This window comes from Pseudopipra pipra, chromosome 3 (assembly GCF_036250125.1).
Source record: "Pseudopipra pipra isolate bDixPip1 chromosome 3, bDixPip1.hap1, whole genome shotgun sequence".
In the NCBI taxonomy this organism is placed as follows: domain Eukaryota; kingdom Metazoa; phylum Chordata; class Aves; order Passeriformes; family Pipridae; genus Pseudopipra; species Pseudopipra pipra.
This window is the reverse complement of record NC_087551.1, coordinates 74,011,196-74,038,606: the sequence shown is the minus strand read 5'-3', so window position 1 is coordinate 74,038,606 and position 27,411 is coordinate 74,011,196. Positions and strand designations below refer to the sequence as shown.

At 34.8% G+C, this 27,411-nt stretch overlaps 1 protein-coding gene across 7 annotated transcripts in view; it reads left to right on the top strand.

The window, feature by feature from the left end:
- GRIK2 (glutamate ionotropic receptor kainate type subunit 2) overlaps positions 1-27,411 on the top strand; it is a 365,319-nt gene that overhangs the window by 123,755 nt on the left and 214,153 nt on the right. For 6 of the 7 annotated variants that reach the window (XM_064649882.1, XM_064649881.1, XM_064649884.1 and 3 more), the window contains 4 exons: positions 897-1,154; positions 16,792-16,973; positions 20,534-20,587; positions 23,574-23,747. In XM_064649882.1, the coding sequence (XP_064505952.1) occupies positions 897-1,154; positions 16,792-16,973; positions 20,534-20,587; positions 23,574-23,747 (668 nt within the window). Of the gene's footprint in view, positions 1-877; positions 1,155-16,791; positions 16,974-20,533; positions 20,588-23,573; positions 23,748-27,411 lie in introns of all 7 variants that reach the window. The other variant, XM_064649885.1, reaches the window with a different exon arrangement.

Sequence of the window (27,411 nt, the reverse complement as noted above, 5' to 3'; positions counted from 1 at the left end):
ATAGGAGCAGGGTATGGGCTGAAACACTGGTCTCCAGTGTTGACTGTTTTTTCTTGCCTTCTTTTTGGCACATCCTAACTAATATTTCACAAGGTGATACTGGAACATGCTGTAGGAGATAACACAGACCAGAGGCTGGCAAAGAACAGTACAGGTAGAGCCAATCTGTATCAGAAAGTGGATAGCTAAGCTGTTTGAATGCAACGATATCATGTCAGTGATTCTCAGGGCCAGTTTATGTACTAGTACAAGTGTAGCAAAACTGAGCATCTCCAGTTTTTAAGGAGGGACGCTGAACTTTTTCCACTAGCAGACAGCAATTTAATTTAGCAAAAATTTTGGCCTTTAAATTTTGGTAGTCAACCTGACTCCTTTCAAATACAGAAATTCAAATGTCCATTTAAATGAAAATAATCACGGGCCCTAGAAGCTACTTAACATGTAAAATTTCTGAGTAATTAGCATCTCAGTAGAAATAGTGTTGATTGATCGAGGAAGAGGTTCACACTTAAACAAACTAGATTAGAATACTGTCCTAAGTGGCCATTTTCCAAATGTAAGGTGCAGCTGAGCATAAATCTCTTTCCTTGTCAGTGCTTTTTAAAAGACACACAATTGTTGGCCTTTGGGACTTCTACTGATCTAGAAGTGTTTATTAAATATAGCTGAGTGCTTTTTAAGTGTTAAGTGTTGATATTTATCACTTTGTAGTGAAAGCTTGGAAATGTATTCTGAAGTTGAAATCTGCAAGTGAAAATGTTACACAGGAAGGGAACTCTGTCAGTAATACAGTTGTATTTCATGGAGTGCCTTTTGTTTAATATGAATTGTGCAATACCTTCTGGCACACTGCCTTCTTTCCTCTCATCATTGACAGACTTCTGTCTCCTCTTCAGCCTGCGATCAGCTGTCCCTTGGGGTGGCAGCCATCTTTGGACCATCCCATAGCTCCTCAGCTAATGCTGTGCAATCCATCTGCAACGCTTTGGGTGTTCCACATATCCAGACCCGCTGGAAACATCAGGTGTCAGACAACAAGGACTCCTTCTATGTCAGCCTTTATCCAGATTTCTCTTCACTCAGCCGTGCCATCCTTGACCTTGTGCAGTTCTTCAAGTGGAAAACTGTTACTGTTGTTTATGATGACAGCACTGGTAAGGCTAAAGCATTAGACTATGTTCAGATGTATTCCCATGTACAAAGAGAGGGAGGAGGGGTGTCACTACTCATATTTCATAATTTAAGAAATCTTAACTAATGTACAAGAATTTCTATTGAAGCCAGTATACAACAAATAATGTGGATTTATTAGCATAAGTATTTTCAAAAGTGTGCTTCAGTTGCTGAATTCTGTGTGTTTGAGCTCACAGCTGTCAATAAATTTGTCACACTCTATTTGTGTTTTCTGCAGTGTCCTAACAGTTGCTAACACCTTTTGAATTTATTTAAAACTTAAACTTGGAAGAAAAATATGGTAACTTGAAAGATATACTAGTATGCCCAGTGAAATAGAAGACCTATATTCTGGTGCTGCTTCTGTCATTGGTTAAGTTAGAAAACAGATGCCATATTTGTTTAGAGTTTCAGTGTCTGCTTTTTGAAATAGAATTGAAGGAGGAGGCGGCTTGGTTTTAGCTGCTAGCAACTGAAACCACAGGAAGTTTGGAGGCTTGTTTTGCAGATGAATTACAAGAGTTAAAAATCAACGTCTGCCTTTCCAGCAGAAATATACCAGTTTGCTTTCTTTCCCTTAGTCATGCTAAAATTTGTTTTGCCCTTCTATTTTGCCTTGGCAGTGTCATCTTTGAAAAGTGCTGTAAAACTTAAATTTCATTTAAGTCTAGTGGTGGTCAGAACTAAGACCTTGGTTAAGAGGAAAATCTGACTGTAATGGAAGATACAAGGAAGATACTTAGCCAAAGATATATTTAATCTTCTTGGAAATGTTGCTAACTTCTTCCATGCTGGTTGATCCATCATTGCCAGGAAAAGAGCATGGTGATCCTCAAACCCTTCTCATGGTTCAAGGGACTGGAAAACTGTTGATGTCCTCATTACATAATGCTATTATCTATCCAAATCTAAAATAAAAGAAAATTAGATCAAGAAACAATGTGTTACCTGTTAGGGTACCTGTATGGGAGACTAACTCTGCTAGATAAACAGCAGTTACTACTGCAGGACAGAACACCCGCCTACTGTTCAAGCTCGGATAAGATGTGTTTATGGATATCAAAAGGTGAGGAGGGAGCAGAGAAGGCAGTGTATAAAAGTCTTTATTACCATTTTTTTTCTTTATGCCTTTTAAAAAAATGCAAGGCAGTGAAGCTTAGAGACTGCCTCCCTAGTATGTTGGCTGATGTAACCAAAAGCCTCAGGTAATCAAAGAGATTTCAAGTTTAGCTTTACAATATGTAATATGTAGCCTGTTTCTTATTTTTAAAATTTTTCCATCAGTGTTCTGAAATAGGAAATAAGTGAAAAAAAGCCTCAAATTTTAATCATATGATGATTGAAAAAAAGTAATTTTTGTTTAGTGACAGTTATTGACTTAGGTTTACATAAATTGGAAAAATTTCCCCTTGATTAAAATAGTTTGGAGGCTAACTATTTTTTCCAAAACAAGTTACCTTTTAAAACAGTCCTTTCAGTTAGAAAATTCGTGTTTTAATACCTTAAAACTGCTTTGCTTAATATTTTCAAGTAATTCTCTCCCCTTTCTTCCATTTGACCAGTGATTCCCTAGTGTAAGATGGATAATTCCCTCTCCTTTGTTTCTCTTTTAATCACCCACATTTTACACTCCTTTGTTGAAAGGTTTAGGATGATAACGCATGCCTTATTTTATGATGACTTTAGTGTTATGGATTTCATTTATCTGAATGGACAATTCCCTAAAGGACATCCTTGTCAAGACAATAATATGTTGGTATAGCGGTTACAGCAATAATTGCTAAGACTAATTTTTTTTGGAGGGAGGGATGGTGGTGTCATATTTACTTTATGTATTTCTATTATTACTTTATAAATAATAATAAATAATGGATAATTATAAATAATGGATACAAGGGGAAATGATGCCTTTATTGTAGACAGGAAGAAAAGGTAGAAAGCATGCATAAAATAGGTTGGGATTTTTCTCGAATAAATTGTGGGGGTCACCCATATACTAAAAGGTAGATTCTAGATCCACTCTGAGCGAAAGCATGATTTCATTAGTTTATTTATTTATTTATTTGTACTTTTTAGTATGTCTTTTTACCTTTAATTTTTAGGGCTCAGTTTTATGAATTCTCTAAGGAATTGTTAAAATTTTATAATAATAAAGGACAGATACTTCATCCACTTCTAAAAAAAAAAAATTGTCAATGTTCTTCATTCCTTCAGTATGGGATATATCGTCTTGAGTAAACACAAATGGAAAAAGCTGTGTGGTTATTTGACAGTTTGTAGTCAGCAAAAGCCTGTGTTAACTCCAGTGTCATTTGCAGAGATACACTGGAGACTGATACTTCAAGTGCACACTTCAGCTGCCTCTTGACAGCACCATTGTGTCCAACAATATGCAATTTCCCATGCCTCTATCTTGTATGAAGACTGTGACTGATAGACAGCAAAGCATTTTCCTGCTACTACGTGACTGTAGATGCAGTCTTCTTTTGTGGTTTTTTTTGTATCTTTAAACCCTTAGCGTAGCTGCCTTCAGAACATTAATATGAGGTGTCCCTGTCTGTGATGGGGGTTTTGGAACTAGATGAACTTTAAGATCCCTTTAAACCCAAACTTTTTTATGATATTATGAGATGTGTAAAATACACTGCCACTACTTGTATTTGATGTGGATCCAATTTGAGCTGAGACTGCGTTGTATGAAGGTGGTATAGTCAATCCTTGCTTAGAGCCCGGTTGGAAATAAAAGAGAAAATTTGGAATCCCAGGCTCCCTTTGCAATAATCTAAGAGATTACCACTAAGAACAACCATTAATGTGTTGTCTTGCTCCTTGAAGTATTCTCAGTAGAGGAATAGCTGTGCATCTCACTATTAATTTGAGAAAAGATATAAGTAAGTCGCTACTGTAGGTAGCAACTAGACCCTGCCCCAAGCTTTATGATGCAGAAACAGCTAAATCAGAGAAGATTAATCTATGGACTCCAGTTATTGCTCCTCATGCCAGTCTGAACCTCAGAATGCTGGGTTTTTCTGTGCTGATCAGACCTGCCTCGTGTTCAGGAGTCTGTAATGAAGAATGCAGGATAACTTGGCACAGGGGAAAATGGAGGTCGTGTCATGCTGAAACAGGTACAGAGATGTTTCCAGAGTGATATGATCAATAACAGTGGAGTGAGTAAAGATCAGGTTGAGTACAGTGTAATGAGGAGGAGTTAAGACTGTACAAATACGATTAAGTAGATGAATAAACTAGAAAGGTTAATTCTATTTTGTCTCAGTAAGAAGACACACAGTCTTTTACAGTGGAGATATGATAATAGAAACAAAAATGAACATATAATGACCAAAGGTGTTAATAATTCAATAAAGCCTTCTGACCTGGTAGTATTTTATGGAGTAGGTATTGTGGCACTAAGTATATGAGTCTTTTCTTTTAGGGAAGAAAAATTGTGTGAGATCCTTTTTGTGACTCTGTGTTTTAATAATCCTGCACTCACTATTTTTTTTTTTTGCATTAAAAATGGCTACATTCTGCTTCCTTCTATGATTTAGTTTGCCTTTTTTTAAACCTCTCAAAACTTTTTTTAAATGTAGTCCATTTGTTGTACAGACCAAAGAATTGTAATGAGGCTCTAAAACACTTTTCTTGCTAGTCTGAAGATAAATATTGTTTCTCGTGATAATTCTAAATAACAAAGTATATTCCTTTTAACTAGGATTTCATGTTTAAAACAAACAAACAAACAAAAAACCAGTAACTCAAAAAATCTCCAACCAACCAAAAAAAAAAACAACAACTCAACCTGAAAAACTCCTAGCAGGATATAGTGAGAGGCTGGTCACTTTTTTTCCCTTTAAAGTAATTTGGAGTCTCTTTGTTAATTAAATACTGTCTCTTTGTTAATTAAATACCACTAAACTATCCCTGGATACTAATTAAATCCTTTCAGATTTAAAGATTTGCTACAGTCAATTGTCTTTAAGAAAAAAAAGTGGAAAAAATGGCAATATGTTCATCAGCTACATGTCCTAATGGATTAAATTGATCTCAAAAGAGTAACTTAATTTCAAATATATATTCTAATTTCTGTGCTAAAGAAAACAGACCAGACAAACTGTAAATAAGTTTGTGAATCTCAGAGAATTTAAAAAAAAGCAAAAAGAATACATGAATATTTAGATTATAGGGCTTTTAAATTATACTGGCACTTGTATAGATATCAATATATTGATACTTTTATATATCAGCAGAACAAGTTGATATAAACAGGGTTCTGGATATTTTTTCTTAATTAACTTTTGTTTTGGTCTTGGGTGAACGAATATAAATGCCAAAAATCTGTTACATCTATGAACAGAAGCCAAAGTAAAAGCTGAAAAAAATTATTTCAGAAATAAAAATGTTTTGTGTTGGTCTTTAATATTGAACCCTGTGCTTTAATTCAAATGAAGGAAATGGAAAGATGTCATTTTGTTGATATTTTTACTCTAGTATACAGGTAATGATTTGTAAATAAAACTGCAATTTCTTTCATGGGACAGTATTAATTTCCATTATCTAATTCCCACTGTATTTAGCACGGTGGTGTCACCTTGAGTATTGTGTGCATTTCTGGCCCCCACAATTTAAAAATAATGTTAAGATACTTGAATATGTCCGGAGGAGAGCAACAAAGCTGATGAAAGTGCTGGAAGGCATGATGACTTAAAGACTTTGGGTTCATCTAGTCTGGAGAAAAAGAGTTTAAGCGGTGACATCATTGCTCTTTACAGCTTCCTGAGGAGGTGAAGTAGAGAGGGAGGTGCTGGTCTCTCCTTCCTGATGTCCAATGACAGGACATGTGGGAGTCGCTCAAAGTTGCATCAGGGGAAGTTCAGACTTGACATTAGAAAACATTTCTTTACTGAAATAACATTTCTTTACTGAAACACTGTAATAGGCTTCCTAGAAAGGTAGTCGATGCCCCCAAACCTGTCAGTGTTTAAGAGGCATTTGGACAATGACCTTAACTTGCTTTAACTTGTTCATCTCTGAATTGGTCAGGCAGTAGGGCAAGATGATTCCTTCCAACTGAACTATTCTATTCTATTTTTCATGTATCATATTTACAGATATCTTACATCTTGTGGCTTGTTTTGTTTGGGATTTTTGCCCCTTCTTTTATCCTGTATGGTAACTTGAAAGGACTAGCCTTTAAAAGAATAGTCAATTCTCAGGTAATTTTAAACCAAGGGAAATTAAATATCTTGTGGGTGACAGGGATGTGGAGTGACGGCAGGTGGGCAATATTGCCAAAGGATTAAGGAAAAAAAGCTTTTAAGTGACTCAAAGTAAATTTTGGCTAGTGAGAAAATTTCTCTTTAAGGAAGAGAAATTTTTTTAAATAAACAAGTTAACTGAATTTCCATTCCTGGAAAAATAAGCTCTTTACTTGTAAACACTGAAAAAGTATCTAAGTGTTAAGCAACTGTCAAGTTTCCTTTATCAACAACAAATAATGTAAAACTTCCTCCTTTGACAGGTCACAGTGCCTTCTGCGCAAGGAAAACACAGTTGATGTGATAAATATTGAGATAAGAAAACCCTAGTGTTCAAGGTGATATTCTTATATGCAAATTAGAGAAATAGATTCTTTACACAACTGTTGTCAAATGGATGCAAAAAAAGAGCAATAAGCACAAATAGATTGGTTACAGCTTACTGAAAAGATTCACTTAAAAGGTTCATTTTCTGGCAGGAAGAGTATACAAATTACATGTGCAGATGGCAATCTCAGAGGTTACAATATTATAGAAAATACTATCTGTGTTAAAGTATTTTATTAGTTCTTTATCAAGTATAAGACTTGGTCACACTGTGGATAAGCCAACAATGGTATTATTAGAAAGAAAACATAACACTGAACTCAAATGTATGACCTAGAATTTAATGTGTAAGAAATTCCCAGGTAATTCAATTTAATCTGCATAGCAAAAGTCATCACACTATATTACATTGCTCTTTGCAGCAGATCTCAAGAAAGATGAGGGTTCTTGCAATCAAAGGTTAAGGAAAATACGACCTTAAAAGATGAACAGTATAAGAGCGTTGGTTTAGTGTAAGGGAAGTGGACAAGAGGGATCAGACCCAGACAGCACGGGTTTAGGAAAGGCAGGTCCTGTCTGACCAACCTGATCTCCTTTTATGATCAGGTGACCCGCCTGGTGGATGAGGGGAAGGCTGTGGATGTGTCTACCTGGACTTCAGCAAAGCCTTTGACACCATCTCCCGCAGCATTCTCCTGAAAAAGCTGGCAGCCCACGGTTAGGACAGGGACACTCTGTGCTGGGTTAGGAGCTGGCTGGAGGGCCGGGCCCAGAGAGTGGTGGTGAACGGGGCTGCATCCAGTTGGCAACCGGTCACTAGTGGTGTCCCCCAGGGATCAGTGTTGGGCCCAGTTCTATTTAACATTTTTATTGATTATTTAGATGAGGGGATTGAGTCCATCATCGGCAAATTTGCAGATGACACCAAGCTGGGGGGGAGTGTCGGTCAGCTGGAAGGCAGGAGGGCTCTTCAGAGAGACCTGGATAGGTTGGAGAGTTGGGCTGATTCCAACGGGATGAGGTCCAACAAGACCAAGTACCATGTCCTGCACTTTGGCCACAACAACCCCATGCAGTGCTACAGGCTGGGCACAGAGTGACTGGAGAGCAGCCAGACAGAGAGGGACCTGGGAGTTTGGATTGACAAGAAGCTGAACATGAGCCAGCAGTGTGCCCAGGTGGCCAAGAAGGCCAATGGCATCCTGGCCTGTATCAGGAACAGTGTGGCCAACAGGTCCAGGGAAGTGATTCTTCCCCTGGACTCAGCGCTGGTGAGGCCACACCTGGAGTCCTGTGTCCAGTTCTGGGCCTCTCAGTTCGGGAAGGACATCGAGGTGATTGAGCAGGTCCAGAGGAGGGCAACTAGGCTGGTGAAGGGACTCAGGAACAAGTCCTGTGAGGAAAGGCTGAGGGAGCTGGAGCTGTTCAACCTGGAGAAGAGGAGGCTCAGGGGAGACCTCATCACTCTCTACAACTCCCTGAAAGGAGGTTGTAGCCAGGTGGGGATTGGTCTCTTTTCCCAAGCAACTATCAGCAAGACAAGAGGGTATGGTCTCAAGTTGTGCCAGGGAAGGTTTAGGTTAGATATTAGAAAGAATTTCATTACAGAGAGGGTAATCAGACATTGGAATGGGCTGCCCAGGGAAGTAGTGGATTCTCCATCCCTGGAGATTCTTAAAAAGAGACTGGATGTGGCACTTAGTGCCATGGTCTAGTAACCACAGCGGTGTTGGATCAAGGGTTGGACTTGATGATCTTGAAGGTCCCTTCCAACCCAGTTGATTCTCTGATTCTATGATTCTAAGAGGAAACAAACAACCTATCCTCTACGTTAAACAGAATAGCTAGAAACATGTTTAAAATTGTAGCAGAAATGATTCACTCTATCAGAGCTATTACCTACCACTGATGCTGACTAATGTCTCTATCAAATGTGTAGAAATATTAAATGATAAATTAATATTAAATTACTCCACTGGCATTGATAGTGATTCTCCAAACTGGATTTATATGTATATTAGATATCAGTTAGACGAAAAGTATATCTGTGTTTAATTTTGTATATTTATACTGTTTTGACTTGTGCACTTTTAGCTAGCATTTATTCTGGTTCTATGAAACGTAGTACTGGTTGCTTATGAAAGGCTAGATGGGTATCTTTTCTGCTTGGTCATTTTCACATCTTGTATGGGGCATAAATTTAAGGTCAGATTTAACTAGTCTTAACTACACCAAACTTAACTACACTATTGCTCCTTTTTTTATTACATATTTTGTCCTCTGGTTGGAGGAGCACTGTGAAATACACTTGCAATGTCAGCCCCTCTGTGAATTGTTCTGCATTGCTCTCAGTTCAAACATTACTGTCTTAATTAATTTCATCTTCAATTACAGAGTTTTCTTCTCTCTTACACTCTTACAATTAATTTTTCAGCAAAAATTTAACTGCTTTTCTTTCCAAGCATATATGTGCTAATCTAGTGTAAATTCCAGTTTAGGATGTTCGCTTATGTTTCTTTTTCAGCTAAGTCCATTTTGATTTCTTGGAGGTAGTATTTCTTTAGCTTTGCATAGTTTGATACAATAGTAATACTTCTATTGTATGGCTACTAATTGCTAACTTGTTCTAGTGCTTCTTTTATCATTCCTTCTGACATCTTCGACAAAATCTGTTTTGTTCTTTGATTGTAGTATACCTCTTTTTGCCCCTCTTCACCCTCATTTAACTCTGCTACTCATACATGTCAGCCACTTGAGAGATCATATTTCATATGATTATGAGAATTCTTTTGAAATGCCCAGGACTGCTAATTCTCATTGCTGTAACCATCATCATACTGAATTAATTAGAAAATTTTACGAAATTTTATGAAATTGTTCAGAAAAGAGAATAACACCAGCATTTCAAATTAGGCATGTTATAATGGAGCCGCATACGTAAATGTCAAATGTAGCTGAAGACTAGAAAAACATGGCAAATCTAATATATTAATAAGGCATAATGTTTTCTTAATTTTCAACATTTTCTTCAATCATTTTATTTTTTCTTACATTTTCATGCTTTAAGTGCAAAGGTGAGGAAAGGATGGACAGGATTCTGTTGGGGTTTTTTCATTTGTTTGGTTTGTTTGGTTCATTTTTGTTTGGTTTTGTTTGTTTGTCTTTCCTAGCTGCTGTATGCTGTAGCTGATAAGTACTCAGCTGGTATGAAAAAAGTTTTTTTTATGTTGGTTGGTGTGGTGATCAAAACTGTTCCATGAACTGAAGGTCTTCAGCAACACCTTGCTTCTCTCTCATGAAACTGTGTGTGATGGGGTAGAGGGGTTTTTTTGCTGCAGTGCTTCAAAGCCATTATTAGGAAGGAATTGTTACTGGAAATAAGATGAATTGGGATTGGCTGCTTGCATCTAAGTATAAAAGATGTTCGCACCGGTGCTCTGATGAGCTCGCTTAACACATTTAAGGTAAACAATAAGGCTGATTATTACCTTACTCTTCAATTACAGCTGGTTTTGCTGAAACAGCAGTAAAATGGATTTAACATTTAGATGCTAAGACCTGACAGAGAAAAATTAAGTGATCTGCACAGTATCAGAATAGAAAACTTGACTTTCTGTGGAGTTAAACCTGGATCCATGGTTTTCTTGTTTTTTCTTTTAACCCTAAGCCTAATCTCTTCTATATAATTATATATATGTAATCTGATCTTCAAAATTAGTTACAAATATAATTTTAAACACTTCTGCTTTCCTGTACTAAATAATTCTTTCAAAATTTTAATTTTTTTTTTTTTGCTAAAAGAAAGGAGGGGGTTTGATGGGGGATTTTTGTTTTTTTAATTTTTTTTGGCTTAGTCTAGACACTTTTAGATCTCTCACATTAATGAAGTTTGCATTTCAAAAAGATATACATACATGCACACACATATCTAATAAAAAATATAGGTCTGGGTTTCTTTTGTTTTAGAGAAGAGCGTTTTTCTCAGATATTAGTAGTACTGTGCTCTAAGTCCCCCTTAAGTACACCACTGGTTATATCAGCATCATTTTGTGGAAGTGCATGTCAAGTGTCAGTTATCACATACTTTTCCTTCTCTTTACTGATACAGTACTATCATTTCCCTAGCAGAAAAATAAGTTAAAATAATATTAGATATCTTCTTCATGTCACCACAACTAATCATAGTCCATTTTAAATATTGCAGGTTTCAAATGACATCAAATTCTAATGCATTAATATTTGTAAAATATATACGTGTATACACACATAGTATTCTGATTGCTCTCTAATGTTTTAACTATGAGACTGAAAGATCCTGCTAAAATGTTGGGCTCTAAAGCTACTAATAAGAAGCTGCATTAAATATGTTTACAGTATGAAGACCGTTTTTTTCTGCATTACATATTTCAAATCTTTTTCCATTAAAGACACTTTATACCATTGCTACGGTATTTAAATGGGTTTAAATATAGCTGACAAACACATTAAGGATGCTGTACACTGCCGTAATTGAGCAAAATTATATTACTGTAGTAAAAAAGCCTAATATAAATAAATATGAAAAGTCCTTCAAGCTGTCTTTCCTCTTCACCTCTATTTTCTCGATGTATTTCTTAATGGTGTTGCTATATTGGATATAACAACACAAAGAACACAGAACAGCCCACTGTTCAAGAACCCCTGCTATCAAGTGCAGTTTCTTTTTAATCCCTTCACTAGAGGTGGATTTTCTTAGTTGAGGTTGCTAAAACTAATCTTTAGATTTCATAAGTAATCTGTTCAGGATGTTCAATATCTGAGAAACATTTTATAGCAATGAACTGTCCCAGTTGATGTGAAGCATTCTATCAATGCCCAATAAAGTGGCATTCTCTTCCCTTCTACCCATACCCCTTTCAAAGCCCAATACACAATGAGATTTTTCTGAGACATAACCAGAAAAACTTGGCAAAGTTTTTCTGTCAGGGAAGGAGAAGACTATACAGAGGTGTGAGAGGAAACAACTTCCTAAAAATAGAGAAACTGTTCTGATAGCTCTACAAAGTGGTACATTAATATTTTTGAAATTTTTATGTTTTGAAGATAAGAGTAGCCTTAAAAGAGCATTAGTGTTTTCGTACAGAAAAAGGTTCATGTGTTCAGCCTATTGCAAAGTGCATTTGCTTGCATTCTTCCTGTGCAGCACAAAGGCAGCATTAATGGAAATGATAAATAGTTTGATGAGCAGGCCAGGTGGCATAGCAATGGCCTGCAAGACTGCTGAGCTGGAGACACAGGTTTTAAAACAAACTTGAGGCTCTTGCTTCCTGGACTGGTTGAAGTTGAACATGTCGAGGAGATAATGTGATTGATCTCTTTGGAGGAAGATGCCAGCTGGATAGCTCACAAACTGCTCCTTCAGGATTCTCCTTAAAGATGAATTGATGGCAGCTTCTGAAAGAGTTACTCACACCACGTTCTTCCCAGCCATTCAGAGGTAAGGCTCTATCACAGTGGCTGCTAAAAGAAGGAATTGAGAGTTTAAAGGGACAGGAAAAAGGTGTCTCTGGTGAAAGAAACTACAGGAAGTACATTCCCAAAATGCATCTATTCCTATACTGTTGTAAAATAGATTTTTTTAGGAGCTTTTGCACACAAATGGTTGTGTTGTGTTTGGGTTTTTGTTTTTTTTCTTTGGTTTTCTTTTGATTTTTTTTTTTTACATTAGAGTGGGATCCTGTAAATCCTAATAAAATAAGAGGTCAGCTTTTCATCCGAGGGCTGCAATTCATTTATATATTCATTATATATTCATCATATAGAATCAGTTATTTAAAAAATATTATAGACAAGTATCTGTTCAAAATCATGGTGAAGACAGGATTTGTTTTATCCTTAGCTTCTTTGTCCTTGTAGTTCTTGACTTACGTTCCTCCCTTCATTGGAGGTTCTGGTACCTTTTTTTCTGATGAGGTATATACATGTCCTTTTGAAGCTGTCCCTTGCTGATTTAGAAACTTTTATTTCTCAGTACATGGGAGCTTGTTGCTTTGATCCTCTATAATCAGCTTTTCCATTTACTCTAATGTTAGATGACAAACAGCAATGAAACTTACTTTGGGACTAACAGTGCCTCAAAAAACTTAGTTAATGTATGATAATATATGTTTGGCCTAAAACTACTCTGACCCTTAACAATATGTATAGGATAGAAATGGAGTCCCACAAATAAACTGGATGCAGTAGGAAGAAGCAGTCTTCCTTGAGTCTTAGGAATTTCAATCATCCAATGAGCCATAACAGTATTAAGAGAAAGTAAAAATATGGACAGAACAAATTTTGGAACATCTAAAAATGAAAAGAAACAATGAATTTGTCTGACTTCATCTGATGAGGACTGTATGATAAAGAGAGAAAATTTTTTTGTTACTGCAAGGCACTAGTTTTACTGTAAAAAGCTTTCAACATATGATGTCTTATAGCCATGAGAAATCAAACTCCAAACACAGATTGTTACTATAAGGATAGTGGCAAAATTTATTCATATCACGTGTGGATTGCTTGATTACTTCTCAACTGTGCAATGTTTTGATCCCTTGGAACTTTTTTTGGCCATTGCACCTACCCCTGTATAAACCAGGGTGTTCAGGGGAAGAGAAGATCAGTGACAACCAGGAGTTGGAAAGCAGTTACTGTCCTCAAACGGACCCAGGTGCTGCAGTTTACATGTAGGACCTTATTCTTTTACGTCATAACTTTTCAATGCTAAATTTTTAATTTGGTTTCAAACAATGACCCACTGTTCAATATTTAGTGTAGAAAAGAAGGGCAGAAAATTAAACTGCTCAAAACGGTTGGAAAACACTGTGGACAGAACAACCTAGAATCAGGGGGTTTTGCTTGTAAACACAAGCTTCCAATCACTGATTTAGTCAGTGAGAAAGAAGGATGCAGTCACATAAATATTTTCCTCCTTAGGAAGACAGGAAATATCTTGTATTTTCACTACACATTACACGCAGTCCATTCACATTTGCCCTGGGAGGTTACTGAGGAAGCAATAGGCTCAGGCTGCTTGGTCTAGTGGTTTCTGTTGCCTTTTGCATAATTGCTTTTTCGGGCCACAGCCCCTCAGGGTGTGCCTACCCTGGCGTGAGGCACCATGGCCTCATCTGCCTCCCCCTCAGTCGAGCTGTGCTGTGGAAAGGAGCTCCCTCCCTCGAAGAGGGTGTCTCCGTTCTCAGCGGTGGCTTGTGTCTTCCTTCAGTGGTTTTGGGCAGGGCTGCCTCCCTTTGGTGCTCAGGAGGTTTTGTCCTGCTCTTTAGGTGGACTCAGCACCGGCTGGAACCAGCAGTGCTTTCATCCAGGCATAACGGAGAGGAAAACATAAAGAGAATGATGTTTGGTTTTGTTTATGTATGGTGGGTTTTTTGATTTTGTTTGTTTTCTGGTTTTTATTTGATTTTGTGTTCTCTCCCCTCCTCCCTCCCTACCCCCCCCCCCCCCCAATGAATTATGTTATTTTTCTTCAGGAGATTAATGTGATGGGGTTTATTTTCTAGTAAAACTAAACTATTCTTTGCATATGTTATAAAACATAAACACTGCATCCCAAATGATAAATACCACATGGAAGGAAACTTCCAACCTTTGATTTGCATTTGAAAGAGCCGGCTTGTGAAGTGTGATCCAGTACTGGAAGGCATTTACTTGCCCGCAGTTCCCACTGATGCCTGAATTAAGAAATGCCACTTCTCAGTAATTAACCAAAGAAATACAAGTGTGAGAGAAAGGTGTGATCAGCTCTGACTTATTTCGTTCTGCAAGGTGTTTCTCTGCAGCAAGGAGTTATAGGGTGACTGTGGCAGTGGCACTTGCCACCTGTGACACACCTTCAAGATAGCACCCCACACCATGCACCCTCCACAGAGCGGCATGTCCTCACTCCCTTGCAAGTGAGGGGAGTGTTTTTGTTTTCCAAAATCATTCTGTTCAGAACTTAGCAAGCTGGAAACTGTAGTAAAGGATTTATTCCTTATAGTGGGTGACCAGGTGTACTACTGAAGTGACTCATTTAGTAGACTGGAATGTGTTTTGTGACCTGCCATAATCCATCTGTACTTTATAAATGCTGGTGGCTAGAAATGTGATAAAATATATATGTTAAAATCTTAAAAAATGAAAGTATATGTAACTGTAACTATTACTAAAATTAAATATTCTGCTACAGGTAGAAGCTACAAACAACGATACTACACGTGAAAAGTTTAAGGTTGCTTTTTATTTCACATTGATGAGGACGGGAAAAAAAATTAACTTTGAAACACCTGGAATTTGTTCATGTCTCAGATCTAATTTATCATAAAATATGTTTTCAGAAATCTCACGAGTTACTATGTATGTCCTGATAGTTATTGAAGGCATAAATACTTCTCCATTTGCTTGCATTCACATCTGTGCTGCCCCAACACTGTAGTCCAGTCAGTGAACTAAAGAGCTGTGCATTCAAAGGCTTTCTTCCGCATGTTTTCACACTCTGGTTTCTCTGTTATTTTCCTACCTTTTGTACTGCCTTCACAATGTGATCCTGTGTTTATTGGTCATTGCATCACTCTCAGATATGTAGGTAACCTAGCAGGCAGACACTATGCTTATCATAGTACTCTCCTTGATAGTTTTTAATTGCTCTCGTATTAGTTTCTACATCTGTAAATCCTTTATTTCAAATTTTGGTGGGATTTTTTCTTTCTCTGATGTAGCCCAATATTGACAAGATTTATGAAGATTACAACTTTTTTTTTATAATTCTTGAACAGTCCAGTTTGGATCTCGAGGAGCTCATCTTCTTGGGTAATGCTCTGGAACAGAACAAAAGTTGGAACTTTTGGAATTCTTGGTTTTCAACTGCTGCAGGTTTTTTTTGTCAGCCATGAAGTAGATGTTTAATTCATAAGGGTATTGAAAGACATTTACTTCAAAAGCTCCTGTAGACCACAAAACACTTCTTTCCATTGTGTAACAAATCTTGGACCTATGATAAAAGACCAAAACTGTGTTTTATTGTTGCAAGAAATGGTGATAGATCAAAGGACCTGTCAATGTGTAGTTTCCTACATTTATTTAGTAAAATTTTGTAATTTTGTAACTTCCTTCAGAGAAAAGCAGCATCCCTTTTCCCTTTCTTTCTACCCCACCTTAAAGTTCCTTAACAACTTTACTGTCCATCCTGTCTCCAAAGGTGTAACAAGGGTGATTGGTGTAGCAAAGGTGATTGGTGTAACACCTGAAAATATGAATAAAACATACATATTAGGGACTTTGTCCTCTTAAGTAAACAACGCTTTGAAACAACAGTTTGCAGCCAAGAAAGAACAATCAGATTTCCTTTTAACCCTTGATATATTAAAAATACTCAGTATTCGTACAGAAAATTTGAACATTATGAATCACTCTAGTGTCTTATACAATTGAATTAATTTCAAAGTCGCTTCTAAAACCAGTAAGTTTTGTTCTGGAGTGGTTTTGATTCCAAAACCTGTGCAGTAGAATAAAGCTGCTTTTGACTCTTGATGTTCTTGAAAAGTGGTTCAGTATAGAAATATGAGAACAGCATTATGTGAGAATGTTCTACAGAGCTGGAATGATTCACAACTTTGTATGGAAACCTGATGGATTAGTTGGGAGCTGGCAGACTGGCTAGTCTGATTACAAACTGTTACTCTGGAATATTGCTTTAATTGAATTAGAGTAATTACATACTTTCTTTGAAGAGGAATGTCATAGTTGCGTGATAACGCTAGAGGAAGATTTATCTGTCTTACAGTAATCCTAACTGAGTTTGCATACTGTCTGTTAATACTTAAGAAAAAGAGACTTGTGATAAAGTGTTGGGAGTGCAGGTATTTTTATTTTTAATAACATTTTTACATATCTGTTGCAACATACTGACAAGAGAGAAAAATTCAGGAAACTTTGAATGCTTATAATATGTTCTGCTGCTCGAAGTTCAGGTTCTTGTTTTGATAATTTTCTCTTGACTCCTGTTTTCTTTAAGGTCTTATTCGATTACAAGAGCTCATCAAGGCTCCATCACGATACAACCTAAGACTAAAAATCCGTCAGTTACCAGCTGACACAAAAGATGCAAAGCCTTTGCTAAAGGAGATGAAAAGAGGCAAAGAATTCCATGTAATCTTTGACTGCAGCCATGAAATGGCAGCGGGCATCTTGAAACAGGTAATCCTCATTTTGCTTTAGAGGGCTTAATCTTTTTCATCCCTAATAAATAAAAGTATTATCCAGACCTAATGGTATTTAAGAAGCAGGGGAATTTTATGTGAGTTTTACTGAGGCCTAACTGAAAATCAGCCAAGGATTTCAGAGGTAATTTTACTGATGATGCAAATGCTAGGTTCTTTAATTATGCTTTTATAAAGAAACAGGTGAATCAGTTCATGTTCAGAGAGAAAGGTATATCAGTCTTTCAACTATGAAGAACTTGTACTTTGGAAAATTGATGTTTTAAGCAGGGTTTTAAATGCTTGCTTATTGTTATTTTATATAACAAAACTTTATTTATTTATTTATTTATTTTTATTTGAAGTCTCCAAGATGCCTATTCTTAATCAGATATCTGAATTGTATCTTACCAACAGGTTGCACTAGTGTCTTCCACTGAGAGGACAGCAATAAATATAAATATGAATAAGATGAGTAGGTGAAATACAGCAGAATTCCAAATACTTAACTGGCTTTATATCACAGAAGCAGATTCCAGTGAGGTTTTCCTAGAGAAGCTGGCAATGTAGCAGTATACAAAGGATTTGTCTCATAGAAGAGGTTACTGTAACCCTGAAGTATGCATAAAAGGCAAGACTTTGTGTATCTTTATTTTAATGACCTATCACCAAATATAGGGAATTTCTTGTGCTCAGAGACCATCTTCCACACAGTTTTTTAACTGAACTATGACTTGCAATAAGGAGGATGGGAAGAATACCTAAACTAAAACAGGATTCTACATTTCTAGCTTTTAGTGACTTTAATTCACATTTAGATTATGTTTGCTAGCAAACTTTATGGTTTAAATTGAAAACAAAATGTATTTAAGAGTTGGAAATGTGAGTCTCATTAAAGGTACTTATGGATATTATTGCAGGTACAATTAAAAGTGCAAGCAAGCATATACTTATTCTACAATTTCTTTCTTTTATTGTTCATTAATTGAAAAACTTTTATTAATTCCTAGTAATTTTAAAGCTCTGCTGGGGTTTTTGCTCTTTGCCAAGCATGGGCTAACCTAGTTATTCTAACTGTTTAGCTCAAACCATTAAATGTACATTTGATTATTTTAAAACCTAAAAAATACAGATGGAAAATATGTTGATGGTAATATTAATTTGCAATTAATATTAACAATAACTCCATCAAGATCCATTACTTACACTGTACCTAGCAGTTTTTAGGTGAAAGGAAACTTCTGTTTCACAGTATACTACATTGTGAAAAACATATGACTCGAAGGGAAATGGGAACAAAATTACAAGCATTGTATCTTTAATCATGTCCTAGGACCCAAGAGTAAGCACTCAGCTTCTTTAAATCAAATTGTAGACTGTTTTATCAAACTACTCTGCTCATCGTAAAAATTACAGAAGGAAGATACAGGAACAATTCTTTAGAAGTGTTTAGATCTTTATATAGATTCTGTAGATTTATAGTTTTCCATTCAACTCAAATACTGCGGTATTTTAAATAAGTCTAAAATTTGTAGTTCTGGAGCTTAATGTGAGCTCTTGCTCTCAAAATTGACACAAGGTATGCTAAAACTGTATTTATTATTTAGTGACAATATTCCAAATATAGTGTTTATAAGTAATTGTTGAAAAAATATTAATTTCTGAAATGTTAATTGATTGGGGTTTTTTGGTGGGAATGGAGGGATGAATTTGGGGTCTCTTTCTGGAAGGATGATTGGAAAAATTAACAATGAAGTTGATGGAGGAGAATACAAGTTGAAAATAAAGAAAAAGTACCTTGAGAGGCCAGTGAAATGGCAACTACTGTTAAGTGGCCAAAAATACATGATGAAAAGGAAAAAAAAATCCCATCAGCCAGACAAGCATAATTGAATTAAGGCAAACCTCAGCGGTAACCACATCACCAGGCAACCAGGGAAAACAGACATGATTTAAAAGGTTAGGAAAACACTGCAGTAATGAGAACAGAGAAATGACAATGTTTGAAGAGGAAAAAGAAGTGAGGTCTTTAGAAAAGTGAGGAATGAGAAGGAAGGAAGACCTGTAAAAGAGGCAGCATCATCACACAACAGAGTAAGGAACACGTGTATGATGTTGTGTGGGGATTCTTTGTAGTATGAAAGACCTGACTATATATAAGCAGTTGCAATATATGTGACCACAAATGTGTTACATATATAGAGGAAGATACTTTGGTTTTATTTAAAAACAAAACAAAAAATGTTCCTAAAAAAGCTAACAGTGTTTGTAGTTGCAGAATTCCTAATGAAGTGGTAATATTTCACAATGGAATGTGGTTTTCCATTGTTTAAGAGAACTTAAATTGCTATTGGAACACTATATCCTAGTTCTAATACTGTTGTGGAATTTTAAATACACAAGTATAGGCATTCTTTGGAAAAGTGGTGTGGTTTTTGTCATAATCTTGTTTAAAATGTTATAAAATCTGATCTGCAGCCAATATTTGGATTAATTTTAGATTTTTTCTTTGGAAAAGAACATATAGACTATTGAGTTTATCAGTTTTCAGGCATTGCCACAAATAAACAGGCTCACAAAACCCTCAAAATTGATAATACTTCTGTATACAAATTCTGATGTTGCTAGAATTGTATAATTGTGACCTTCAGTGTCTTTAAGGAGATGCATCTGGTAGGGACTTGGGAAAAAATTCCAATAATTACTGGAAAGGAAGAATATATTGCTTACTTCTGTAGCTTTTTTATAGTGCTAAAATTAGATAAAAATTACTTTAGATACTAAAATGATTGAATAAATTATACTGATCTAAGGTAGCTTTTGTGCAGATTATCGATACAAGCTTTTCACGTGAAAATACCCTTAGTAATAAGAATGATGAGACAGAATTTATTGCTTTAAAATTTTATCTACAAATATTTGTTCTTATGCATTTAAGAGAAAAGTATGAACATTTAAAATGTACAGTTGATCAAATACTATTTAATATTGAAGGCACTTGATAGACATCTGAATTTATAGCATAATATTATTAATATTTGCTCTTCATTTTATTTAAGTAGTATGTATCTGGCTGTTCAAAATTTGACTCAAGAGAATTTTCTTCTATGGTTGAAAAAATGTACATGTATAACATAAGCTTGAGTCCTTCTTTTACATGCATAGTATTGTTCATCAAAATAGAAAAAGGAAATTCCTATGACGTTATTAATTTTAAAGGAAGAGTTCAATAATGAATGAAAATATTGTCAACTCAAATTTTTTGTGGTAACAATGTATCCATTAGTATGTAAAAATACAAGCCTCTTTCACATTTACTGGACTAAACAGTCTAACAATATTCTTTCTATCAGAAGATCTGCTTCATAAATTCCTTTAATAGTCAGTAATCTTCTCTAACTTCTAGGAAATTATTTGCTTGACCTAATTTTAGTATAATTCCAATCTTATGGTCTGATCCCAGTAGTGTTCTTTTGCAACTTTTCATTTGGCATGTAAGTGTGATAAAAATGTATTATGTGACCTCAAAAAAATTAATCTTTTGTTTATTTTTCCAAGGCTTTAGCTATGGGAATGATGACAGAATACTATCACTATATCTTTACCACACTGGTAAGTGACTTATAAAAACATACTGATGACATCTAACAAAGATGTTACTTTCCTAATTATATTACTTAACAATGTGTAAAAGGTCTCTCTGGAATGGGGTGTGAGTACAAGATGTTTTCTCTATTGAGTTTTCTTACTTTCAGTGAAAACTCATCAGGATGGCTTAATTATTGTTCAACAGTGTGCCTTGGAAACTGCTAGACCTGAAAAACCAACTGACTCAGTAGTACTGCACTTTTTAACTGCAGTGAAGGAGGGTTAAGTATATAATTCATAATTCATTGCTTATATTATGCATTTTGTCCTTTTTATCTTTTGGCTATTTGTATCTGAAGATTAAGATAGTTTTTAAATTTACTCATATATTCCTTATTTTTAATCCAACATTTTACAAGATAGTTTTTCTCTGTCATATGATTCATGAATAATTGGTATGAATCTTAACAGCATTTTATTTAACAATCCACATGAGCTTTTTAGGCACATGAATTATGCAATATTCTTTGGTGTCCAGTGCAAATGTAATTTAGAAGGAATTTGATAATTCTTGGATCTATCATTTGCACTAAATGAACATTTAAAAATGAGAACGCTCATACAAACATAACAAACATGTATGTGAAGACCGCTTTTGCTGCTCACCACAACCTAACTAAGAAACAGTTTAAAAATTGGTAAAATAATACTCTAGGAAATACAGTTGTGCACATTTCTCTGTTTTGAGAGGTCGTTTTGTCTAATTAGATTGCAGTTATTTAGGTTTCTTAAAATACAAGACAAACATGAGACAGATGTGCCTTGGCAAAACCATGCTTGAAATGCCCCATGTTTAAAGTCACATGTATGTTTAAATTCCTATGAAAATGAATCCTTTGTGGTAGAATAGGAAGTTCACCTCAGAATCAGAGAAACCAAGTTCATGGAAAGTATTAACATGAAGTAGCTAGAAAAAGTAAAATAATTTGTGAAGTTCAAAGGCACACCCTGTACAAATACCTGTCTTATTTTAGAAGGGTAAGTTATTCTATCACTTATAGATTTAGAATTGCATGCAATAGAATTTTCCCCACTGAACAGATTTTCCTCCAGAAAAATGGGTTATAGATGTTTCAAGGAATTTTTTATTTTTTAAATTCTTATTTTGCTATCGTGGATAATTGTTTCTTTGAGTAGTATGCTGCCCATTGGCACTGAATTTTTATTCTTAAAGCTATATTTAAAAATCAGGATTTTCTGTCACTCTTAGTTCCTTATTAGAACATTAGATTTTTGAAGGAGATTAGAGTATTATATTGACTTGGAACTATCAAGGGATAATTTACTGTGCACAAAGATGTAATAGATTTTGATTTTGCAATGTAGCTCTGGAACTTGCATTACAATTTAGCTGTTTTGATATATTAATTGCTTCTTACCTGACATGGTAAAAATCCTGTCAAATAAATTTTCCAGTCACAGTGTTTACAAGTCTTCTGTGTAATCTCCTCATGATTGATTCAGGGTCTAATGCAGTAGCTCATTAATACACTGACCTGTAGTATATGCATAATATTGTTGTGTATATTTATTATATTCTAGTGTAAACATGAATGTGTTCGGATTAAATAATTACATCCAAGGTTCTGACCTCTTGCACAGTAAAAACTGAGAATTTTTTAAAGAGGAAAATGTAACATAGGTCTAGTTGTGTTCAACTTTTTCTTTGCAATAAAATGTGTTATTTCTTTACAAAGAGGATACAAATTCGGTTATTTTTAAATGAATTTTGACACCTGCATATCTTTGGTATTATGTATGGGAAATTATATCATAATTATTAGCTATAATTAAAAATGTGTAGTGATTGATAACTGATTGATATTTTCGTGGTCTGAGTGATGTTAACAGTGAATAATGAATTATAATCTGACTTTTCTATAGTATAATATTTAATCTTCTTCTGGTCTAGCCAGTAAACAAAACAGATTCAGGCAAATGTTATAATATTTCCATTTTATGGAAATTTATAATATACTAAACTGACAGCAAAAGTCACATTAAAAATGAGAGAAATGGCTAAGTACAAATTATGGAAAGAATTACTATGTTCAATAAAACTAAAATTATGTCATAGGGCAGTAATATCTTATGTATAACCTTGATTACATCTTTTTCCCCCCAATGTTCAAAACTTGATCTTAGACCTGAGTTTCCTAAAGTCAAGTACTGTTTCTACATTGTTTCTAAGGATTTTGTCAAAGGATTAGGATAATATTGAGTTTAGTTTCTTGAGCTAAAATGCAATTTTTTTTCTCTTATTCTTTTTATGAATTATATTTGCCTCTGTGTGTTTTGGAGGACTAACTGTACACACACATACATGCATACATATGTATGGAAAACATGTTAATTGGGAAAGGTTATTCTTGCAAAGATAAATTCCTAGGAAAAGATATGCCCATGTTTGAAGTTCAATGGGTGGCAGTGAAAAATGCCTTTGATTAAATTTAAAGCTGTGTACATTTCCCCTTTTCCCTGCTCACCACCCCCCCTTTTTCCCCTGCCACCAATTTATCCTCCTAAGATTAACATGTTCAATTTTCACAGGGACTGAAAGTGCAAGGAAACTCTTATTCTGTTTATTTTATGATTTGATGTCTGACTTCTGGTAAATCCAAGAAGTAGTGATTAATAAAAATATTTAGCAATCAATAATAATATCTAAGCTTACTATAGTATTTTGGCATAACTAGTAGTGGATAGAATTCTGTAACTGGACTTAACGCTTCCTGAAAGACTGTTCTTCCTCTGTGAGTCAGATCGCTTCCACTATAAGGTCAGCCAAGTTTCTTGTCCACAGACCCCAGATAAACAGAACATACTTCCTAGCATATATTGGACTGAAAATTTCTATGCTCTCATCTGGGGAGATGGTCCAACAATTAAAATAGGAGTTTTAATGTATTAAAGATATATGTACATAAATATACAATGGTAATTTTTTCAGGATCTGTTTGCCCTGGATGTGGAACCCTATCGGTACAGTGGTGTTAATATGACTGGATTCAGAATTCTAAACACGGAAAACACCCAGGTGTCATCTATCATTGAAAAGTGGTCTATGGAGCGATTGCAAGCACCCCCAAAACCTGACTCAGGTTTGCTGGATGGATTTATGACGGTATGAATACCAGTGTTTGGTTCCTTTTTTTAGGATATGTTTGGGAAGCTAAAAAAATTTTTGACTTTTTGTTTGTTACTACAAGTGTTTAGAGGTATGTAACCAAATAGTATTGTTAACATGAGGCAGGGAGTTACAGTGGTGTTTCTGTTAATATTTTGCAGATTGTATATGACTATATTGCTTTTTTTTCAAAATTACACATACCATATATTTTTTCCAAATTATAGTGCCATATTCTAAATGTCTAATTCACCTAGACCACATTTCCCTACTTTGCTGGTGAAAATATTGCGAGGGATCATGTCAAATCCTGATAAAAGTCAAGCTAATGACAGCTGTCTTTGTCTTGTGTGTCTTATTAATTTAAGATTAATTCATTAATAATGTGTACTTTTAAATTTCTATATAAATCTTGTTTTTAAATATTTTATGAATATTATAAATAACACATTCTTACTATCTTTTCCACTTTCTGTGACCTCAGAGAGGTAATTAATCCAGTTGTTTATTTTTTCCTTGCATTGCCATTATTCTTTAGCCTCACTTCTGTTTATAAAAATCACAATTACCTTCCTGAAAATAAACTTTCATTACTAGGTTTTTGGTGAGTTTATGCTCATTAGTTGGAATTAAATCCGGAATGACAATGTCAGGAAAGGATCTATTTTAAAACATATCCTACATTGGAACCTCTTTAGTCTTCAAATTCATTGAAAGATTTACCACTTTGACCACTTAGCAATTTAGGTTGTTGGGTTTTGTTTTGGTTTTACTTGGTTTTTTTGAGGGGGGGTTGTTGTTGAGGCTTTTCACTTTCCATTTGAAAAAAAGCAAATTTTGTTTCTTGAAGATTTATATCTTCATTATCTATCAGTTGTCCAGATTGTGTTAATTAAGCCACATGACATAGTTCATGTTTTGAACAATTTTTTTCTACTGATAAGGTTTAAAGATTATATAGACAGTACTTACTAAATTACAATCAATATTTTATGAAGTTAATTTAATGTTTTTTAGAAAGTTATCATTTTTAGAGAAAAATACTTTTTTCTTCTATGTACTTTTGTATATAATATCTTGCATATGATAATTTCAAACATTTTAAATTTAATTTATTTACTAGTTCTGTTGTACTGAACTTTACAGATTCTATCATACAGTACTTTAAAAGTTACATTGTTCGTTTCTCTAAATAATTTCAAATAAGCAAATGAACCCCCAAAAATCTGAAAATTGTGTGAAATGTCCATCTGGTTTATATAAAAGAGCTGCTTATTATTGTAAGACATTGTTTCATGCTTCCTTGTTTGCAGTAATATTTTCATTCCTTTATTTTTATCTTTTTGAATTTAAAATTTGCGATGCTTCTTCTCATTCATTATATTCGTATATTTTATGTATTGATCAAATATGTAATTGCTATTTACCAAATAAGTAGTGATAGTTACTTTGTGAGAACATAGGGCCATGATCAAAAAAATAATGGAATAATAAATATTGGAATAGAGTTCTGTGGGCCAGTTGCATGTTCTTCATCTTCTGTGGTACTGTAAAGAAAGCGTTTCTCTCAGAAAAGCTTCTGATGTGAGGCAGAAACCTATAATTGCTAGTACCTGACTCTATAAGAATAATACCTTATGACAATACTTTGTCTCAGGATAGAAAAATATAAAAAAATGCATGAAAAACACAGTGGTTTCTTTTCTGGACCCTTTAAAGCCCTCTGTGCTCTAAGTGGAACCAAGTGTTCATATAGACTGTGATGAATATTTTATGGGGATTCTTTATGTTGATTAAGCATCTAAATATGCTTTGATTACCTGGGTTTTAAATAGTTGAGGGATGCAGATAATGTTTAAAGGATATTTAAAGGGCTAATAATCTTGGCAAGTGCTTACAGAGCTTTTATAATCTGGCCCTTAGATACAGAAAAAAAACATTCACAGCATGTCCTTTTGGAAGGTGTAAAAGAAATTCACTTCATGACATCACTGCACAGTGTTCTGTCTGTGCTGAGAATAAAATAAGATATTTTATTGGCTTAGGATCAGTGAAGTTGTTAAGTGTGTAAAATTTGACTTTCATGTCACTGATATTCATGTGTATTTAAAGTCTAAAATGTACTTGGGAATGAAAGATTCTTCACAGATATTGCTGTTATGGAATACTCTGATATGGGCTGAACTGGAATTTTTTTTTTTAATTTTTGCTGGTTGATAATGGCTACAGCTTAATGGGAAAAAAATCTGCTTAATGGGAGTGCATTCAACTTGAACAACATAGCTAAATGCCATTTAATCAGGTTTTAAACCGCCTGAAAGTTGTGCCAAATAAAAACCTGGGGCATGGATAATGTATTTAGACCTTGGTAAAGACTCACTGCTTTCCATTGGTGTAAAACCAGGCAGTTATGGATTGCAAAGTTTTCAAGCTCTGGTGGTGTTTGTGCTAGGTATTTCTACCCTGGGTTTTTTCACCACACCAATTTAGCCATTATAACAGTTAGAACTATCAATATAACTCTGGCACTGCTTCTCCTTATTTATGATTCACAGAGTTCCCAGTCTTAATTATTGTTTCAAGGTGTTTTCTGTAGGCTTGTTTAACCTCTAACTAATAATTTTCCTCATAATTATCTTACCTTTAGTATCTCAATATAATAAACAGTGGGTATAAAATTTCATCTCACCTCTTTGGAATGTTCCAATTTAAGTTTTCAAGTGGGAATCCTATTGAGTACAATTACAATAGTTTTTCCTTTGCTTCTAGTCTGTTCCTCAGCACAGCTCTGGAAAGGGTGATGGTTTAGCACACCTGAGAGGAAGAGTAATGAAAATCATATCTTCCATTATACTTCACTCTCCTTTTACAATTTCTTAAGATTCTTTGCATGGTCTTTGGAGAAAACAAAATTAAACTATTTAATGAATGTTTCCTTACTGAATAATTCTAATAATAAATGTTTACTTATTTGTATACCTAAGAAACTAAATGAGTTCTATGATTTGGGAGAGTAGCTACAGTACAATTGACTTTATTCTTTCTGTGACTCCAGAAAATCTGTGGAAATGTTGGAAATCATTAGCCATGTTATGTCAGACTATACACACTTTCTTTACGCAAAAGGTGTGCTTGTTGAAATGTGTATAAGAATCAGATATGATTTCTATAAAAGTCTAAACTAATTTCTATTAAGGACTAAATGTGAATATACTTTTATATGATATATAGAAGCCCTGAGGAAGTCTCACCGGTCTACTTTTCCTGAAGAGGTTTTTCTATTGTGATTCAAATACTATGAGATCTAATTCATGCTTTTGATGGTTCTCTCATATTTCTTTAGGTCCAAGGGTAATCAAAATGGTACTTATGCTCATAACATAGAAATGTTAATCTAAATGTGTTGCTATTCAATACATTTGTGTCTTTTTATCTGTGTCACACACTTGTGTGAGTATTCTCAGCAGTCTTGTATTTATTTTGAATATTGTATTTGTATCACCATACTCTTACTAAACAGATGGAAAGAAAATATAGTGCGTTTAAAAATAAACATCACATGGAACTGGCATATGTCATGGCTATTGTTTCTTATAACAAAAGTACAGGAATTTGTTAATTATAGTTTTGCCACAAGTAATAAGCCACGTCTTTAGAAAAT